Genomic DNA, 7500 nt, shown 5'->3' on the forward strand with positions numbered 1-7500 from the left:
CCCTGAGCATGAGGGGCCTTCGAGCATGGATAGGCCCCCAGCCCCCTTACAACCTGAATGCGCTATATATTTCAGTTGTGCATTGCAGCACTGAGCATAGCTGCAGCATGGCTGCCAATCACAGCCACAGATCCTGATCATTGCTTTATATGAAGGATAATGTACCTTGGCTTGTGTGGGAGGGAGGTTTGGCCACTTACCTGTATTGTTTGACTTTGGTAAACTTTTATTACATGAAAGTTGAAGCTGTAAATTCCTTTTCTTGGGGCCACAAACACCGATTCTAGAGTGAAAAAGTTTCCCACGTTTACTAAGATCTACAAAACAAAGAGACGCTGGGTTACAGAGATCTGCACATTGAAGCCTTGTCTGCTACAGCCTCAGATCTGAATGCAGGATGTACCTTACAATGAATTCCTTCCTTAAACCGCCATACTATTTCATTGTTAATTTAAGTATATCAAAATGTTGTTATGCTAATTTATAATGATAACTATTAATAAATCTTTGTAGCATTGCTCTGATACAGAGCTCCAAATCCCCCGCACAGACATAGAGTTACATTATATAATTGTAACTGCCTCATGTCACCACCACTAGGGGAGCTTACTGTATACTGATCAATGATTGAGTTCAGTATACAAAGTATGCATTATATTCTTAGGTGCCCTCTAGTGGTAGCTCCATAACATTATCATGTGACTATGTCTCCAGGGGATCTGGAGCTGGAGCTGAAAAAATAGCTTTGAACAATATACTGATAGATATCATGTGAAATTATCCAGCTAAGATTGTTGGATGGATGATTAAAGACGTAGATCTGCTTTGAAGAGTTACATAAAATTTACAAATTGGTATCTTATTTCCCATATGTTTTACTGGAGAAAATCTAAAGGGGTATGAGGGGGTTAAAAAGAATAACAACTAATTTCAATAGTTGGCAGCTGAAGGTGAGGATATATACATGACATCCTCTCACATGACGGCTAATACCAAGACCGATTTGTACCCTGATCTCTATATGGGTTGTCAATTTCTATTCTTACCATAAAATAAAGGTTTCCCTGTTCTTTCAGCATTAAATAAACTAGACCTATAAAATACCATCATTTTGAATTGAAGACATTTTCTTATATATATTCTATAAAATTATACTTATTCATTCATATTTAAATATAAACGGTAAAAAAGCTGCTGTTGATGGAGCTACAACTAAAACAACTAGAAGATATTCAGCTTCGTAGCCAGACTATAGGATTATGACCAATAACAGAATCTGTCAATGAATCAACTTGCTGATGATTTCTAGCAGGAAATAGAATTTATTTTACAATGCATAGATTAAAAATAAACTAAAAACATACATAAAGCTATATTACATAAATGCAAAGTATCATAATTTGATTTTCCAAGATAATATAAGATTTAAACATAGGATGATTGATTGACGTCCAACCACTAGGACCTTCATTAATCAAAGGATGTTAGGTCCTGTCCCCCTCCCCATTTGAATAGAGTGGGAGTTAAAATAAAGGGGATCTGTCACTACAGAAACTTAATATTACACCACTCCCAGTGCATTACAGAGGATGCGATCACACCTTTATACAAATACATGCGCCACTTTTCTTGAAAAAATATCTTTAAGTATGCAAATGAGGCTCAAGTGTTCCTTGACTGTACTTGAAGGACATATGTATTTTTTAACTGTAAAATGGAGTGTTCCAAGCCTTCAAGGGCTCCGTATCGAGATATTCACACAACTTTGTTAAAAAAAAACTGATTTTATAAGAAAAGGTGCATCTATAAGAATATAGAAAGGTATGATGGTGCTCAGCAGAATGTCTCCTAAATTGCTCTGTGAGTGATTGTGATTATGAGTTTCCTAGTGACAGACTCCCTTTAAGCATCTGCCCATTCTTTCCATTTATCTCTGAGGGGAGAGAAGAGACGCCAACTAGTACATTTGGCTATCACCAGCAATCCCATAGAGAATGTTTGATACATTTAAACCAGAGGCCCCATTCTCATTATTGGAGCGGGTTATAGCAGTGGGGCTCTATCAATCAATCAATCAGTCATTTTTCACCTATCCTATTAATAGTTGATAAGATTAAAAGTTGTGACAATCCTTTTAAAGGTACAGCTTCATCTTATAAGACTCCTCAGGTCACATAAGTCTTTGTTTGGGTTTTCAGTAATAGATGATGATATTATAGCAGCTCATTATCAGTCAGAATCTCTCAGCTCCTTAATTTCCTTAATTACTGCACTGATAATGGACGGATGATTAGAACTTCATCAACCTCATTAGAAGGCAGCAGAAGAGTCTTACAGAGGCAGAAGACACATCCTGGAATTTACAGCAAGGAGTCAAGTCACATTTAGATCTATTCATTCACTTATTCCTTCTTTCCATTATCTGATCTTTTTTCCATCTTATATTCCATGAAAACCTGGATAAGAAACTACTTCATTCATTCATTCATTCATTCATTCATTCATAGATTGATTCATTTGTTTGTTTTTCTGATATACATATATATGTATATTTCTTATATTTCTTTCTAACAAACTCTAGGAAACTCATGAAGACCTTTCAAAAACTGCCACCAACCCATTTGAGAATGAACGAATGAATGAACAAGTGAGTGACTCATCTGATCAATCAATCATTCTTTCTTTCTCCAGATAACTGACTAAGTCCTGATCTGAGACAGTTCAACAGAGTAGCTGCTTATAATGGCTGTGAAATGACTCAGTAGAACCTTATATTTATCTAGCATTTTATTTTCTATACATATAGAAAATGTCAGCTACATCTGCTTTTACATTTCTTATTACATATAGGAACCTTCCGGGAAATGTCAAGTCTAGACACATGAAGCAGAGTTGAGATTGTCAATTACTCACAATGTGCTATAAGTGGGGTTTCGTAGGTCTGCAACATCTACCTTACATATAGTAAAAAAAAGTTATTGCAGTGTACTATGACACAATACATATAACATCACATACATGTTTGTTGTCAGAGTGTTATCACTGTGTGTTATCTGTCGTGTTGCAAAAAGGGCCTTTTACACGAGACAAAATCTGGCTGAATAAGGGTGCATATATATATATATATATATATATATATATATATATATATATATATATACATTCAGATTTTTACAGTCAGTTTTGGAAGCCAAAAGCAGGAGTAGACTGAAAAACGTGCTGTATCACCTCCCTATCCTCTATACTTTTTTCTCAGATCACATTCCAAAAACATGCAAAATTTTGAACATGCAGATAGTTAATAGGAATATTGGTTCCAAGTCATTTGCCTGTGATCAGCTGACAAAAGCGCTTGCTTGTTGGCTGGTCGCACTTTTTACTTGGCCTAGAAAAATGATTGTGGCCAGCAGTACATACTGTATCATGGAGGAAATAGAAGTGTTGCGACAATATTCAAACTATAAGGTGACCGAATGAATGTAATAACTATCCTTTGTACCCATACAGTTTGCACCTAGACAGGGTATAAGGCCTGGTTTAGAGACCAGTTGTCACTCAATATCATGTAAATGGACACTAATATCTACTAGATTATCTGAACTCATTGTCATTTACATGTCTTGACTATAATGTTACATAGGACTGACTGGAGTAAGGAAGGTTTGCAAGGTTCATGTACAGCCTTAGGTGTCCTCAGTTTTTACATCATTGACAATCTATTCGGAAGGGTTAAGCTGTAGTGAGGCAGCAATGAGTGAGTGGCATCACTGCCTATGATCTGGACAACAGATTTCCATTTCCCTTCAAGTCTGCAGAGACGTTTTTCCAAAATTCACTAGACAGATAACTGATCATATATATATATATATATATATATATATATATATATATATATATAATATATATGTATAAAAGATATAATTTTAGATACGGCTACAATAAATCTATTGTATTATCTTAGCTCAAAGCGTTATCACAGATAACAAATGACAGAGCCCCAAAGGGACACATAAAAGCCTCAGCTCTGCTACATCTACATCTTGTATTCATAAATTATGGAACACCTCTGGCTATATATGGGAATTACGTGCTAGGAGTAGTAGTCCCACAACAGCCAAAGCTCCATTGGTTGAGGAATATACGTCTATAGAATATATTGTAATTTTGTTATAGTTTAGAGGTCCATAAAATCACAAAAGTAGTAATAGAACTTGCTACAATTATAACAAATGCAACAATATTTACTCATATAGTATATACATGTTCCTATAACACGCTATCTCTCCATAATTCCATTATAAAAGCAACTGGAATCTGTTAATGGATGTAATAAAACTTGCATTTTAAATAAAAGCTTACCCATACTTTAATCTCAATTTCCCCCCCTCTACCCAGCCACCCAACACCTTCCCACCCACATATCATTTTTTGTGGGTTGCACCTAGAAAGTAGTTACTAGCAATACTGCATTGAAGAATAGACAGTCGTGCGATGTTGGGGGTTAAAGTATCACAAGAGATTAAGTGCTACATAAAACAGAAAAGGGTTTTTTATGCTCTACTGCATACAAGCACAGGCGGATATGGCAGGCTGTGAGCTGTAGGTTTACTACGGTGTAAGGGTTACAAGTTACTGACCATTGTACATTTACTGCATGCAAGCAAGGGCTGTCAGTGCATGTTCAGAGCTTTGTGCACAACATTTTTTGAAGAGTCCAGATTTCACACTGTTGGTGTATTGACTACATTGTATATGCTTCAATGTTGCTGGGCTTGCTGGCCATTGTAGTCCACCAGATAAGGAGGCACAGCTCAGTGTGTGACTGATTTATTAAATAAGATATAATATATGTGAAAAGGATGAATAGATGGTGCGTACTGTGTCTAGCCCTGTACAAAGTTTCGCATCCCTTTCAGTTCTGTTGGGCCTGAGGGAAGTAGTAAAGGCTTTTAATGATATAACCTCCCCCTTCCCCCAGTATCAGACAGTGAGCCATTGTGGCCTATGGATAGTCTCCTTGCTGTGTTCCAGCTACTGTTCACTTGGCAGTTCTCTCTTCAGTTTCACTAAATTAAATAACACCACGGTGGGGATTTAATTAATGGCTTCATTTAATTTTCTGCGGTGCTTTCAATGCTTCGCTCATTTCCAGCTGTAAATTCACAGAAAGCTATTTTTTTAACTACAGTAACTAATCTTAGTATATTGGAAGCATTACAGCTACACAATGGACATTTGGGTCCAAAATAGCTTGTACAGCTACAACTCCCAGCATCAATATCCACAGATTGCCAAAATATGCTATGAGCTGTATTATTCTAGCTGCTGGAGAGATGAATCCTGCAGACAAATATCTGAGGATCCAGTTAGGGGTTGTAGTCCCACCACAATGTCCAGACATCTGGCTGGAGATTCTGAGAGTTGTAGTTTCTGAACAGCTGGAGAGCCATAAGGTGCAGGTGAAGAAGGAGTAACTGCAGCATTAATATATTGCCATAGTTATCAATGCTTAATTACAGCAGTCAGGATATAATACATGAAATATTAATCCAATGCTGCACTCTATATAGCGCTGGAGGGGGCCTAGAGGTGTAGGGTGGAGGGTTAGTAGGAGGCTGGAGAGGAGGTCCTGCCGGCTGAACTTGCTGCAGTGCACTTAGCATTACAAAGCTGCCGGGAGGAGAAGCGAAGAAGCACCTGTTGATCCTTCAGCCCAGGCAGTCATCACTTACACTCGTCTCAAGCTGAATTATACAAGTAGTTACAGTCCCCGAGCACAAATCTTATATTAATATTGTCACATTAAGGAAGAGATAGATATGTTATATTAAGGGGGGCGTCCTGTACCAGCTATAGCAGGAAGGTTATGCTCTTTATATAAGGGAGGTTATCCTTTATCTGTTATGTTATATAGTGTCCATTATAGGTTATAGAAGTCACTAGTAGCATAGTCATCTTATATTTTACCTAGAAAAACCATCGCTAGTAGTAAAGCTGTTCTATTAGGCTTGCTATCTTCTACCTATTATAGAGGGTATCCTGCATACGTTATATTCTTATAATATTATAAATACTAGTTCTATTAGGCAGGAAACATTTGATCACATACAGTATGTTAGGCAGGCTGCCTAGTATATTAAACAGACTATTCTTTCCTACTTCTAACAAGCAGGGTACCCTCACCCAATATTTTAAGCAAAATACACTATGCATGTATGATTACAGGTATATAGGCAGGCGGACTATTATCTATCTATATCTATGTAATTGCTTAGGCAGGATCTTCCTTTTCATTACATTAGCTGTTACATTGGGCAGGATACACTTTATTAGTTAGGCAGGGTATACTGTATAGTGGACAGGATATCTCTTACATGTTAGTACACTCTATCAGCTCAGGTATCACTTAGGCTTTTATTTCAGACACTATATACTTGATCAGTTAGGATGCTGAGGCATCAACTTTTAGGTGGTGTATTAGGCAGGGTATCAGCGATGTTAAACAGGGAGAAGTTTTGGTCGGCAGGGTATCAGTCATTTTAGGAAGTGTATGTTAGGCAGGGCAAGTTATGTTGGTTGGGGTATCAGTTATTAGGTAGATAATACATAGGGTATCAGTTATTAAGTAGATATTACATAGGGTATCAGTTATTAGGTAGGTAATACAGAAGGTATCAGTTATTAGGTAGGTAATACAGAAGGTATCAGTTATTAGGTAGATAATACATAGGGTATCAGTTATTAGGTAGATAATTCAGAGGGTATCAGTTATTAGGTAGATAATAGATAAGGTATCAGATATTAGGTAGGTAATACAGGGGGTATCAGTTATTAGGTAGGTAATAAAGAGGGTATCAGTTATTAGGTAGATAATAGATGGGGTATCAGTTATTAGGTAGATAATACATAGGGTATCAATTAATAGGTAGATAATAGATAAAGTATCAGTTATTAGGCAGATAATACATAGGGGTATCAGTTATTAGATGGATAATACATAGGGTATCAGTTATTAGGTAGCTAATAGATTGGGTATCAGTTATTAGGTAGATAATACATAGGGTATCAATTAATAGGTAGATAATAGATAAGGTATTAGTTATTAGGTAGGTAATACATAAGGTATCAGTTATTAGGCAGATAATACATAGGGTATCAGTTATTAGATAGGTAATTCAGAGGGTATCAGTTATTAGGTAGGCAATACATAAGGTATCAGTTATTAGATAGATAATACAGAGGACATCAGTTATTAGGCAGATAATACATAGGGTATCAGTTATTAGATAGATAATACATAAGGTATCAGTTATTAGAGTTATTAGGTAGACAATACATAAGGTATCAGTTATTTGGGTAGATCATACATAGGGTATCAGTTATTAGGTAGATAATACATAGGGTATCAGTTATTAGATAGATAATACATAAGGTATCAGTTATTAGAGTTATTAGATAGACAATACATAAGGTATCAGTTATTTATGTAGATAATAGATG

General features: G+C 36.3%; 1 protein-coding gene across 1 annotated transcript in view; it reads right to left on the minus strand.

Annotated features, from left to right (window-relative positions):
* CBLN4 (cerebellin 4 precursor) overlaps positions 1-7500 on the minus strand; it is a 23841-nt gene that overhangs the window by 15881 nt on the left and 460 nt on the right. Inside the window, exon 2 of the mRNA XM_075276827.1 lies at positions 201-317. Coding sequence (XP_075132928.1) covers positions 201-317 — 117 coding nt within the window. The remainder of the gene's footprint in view (positions 1-200; positions 318-7500) is intronic.

This window comes from Leptodactylus fuscus, chromosome 6 (assembly GCF_031893055.1).
Source record: "Leptodactylus fuscus isolate aLepFus1 chromosome 6, aLepFus1.hap2, whole genome shotgun sequence".
Lineage (NCBI taxonomy): Eukaryota > Metazoa > Chordata > Amphibia > Anura > Leptodactylidae > Leptodactylus > Leptodactylus fuscus.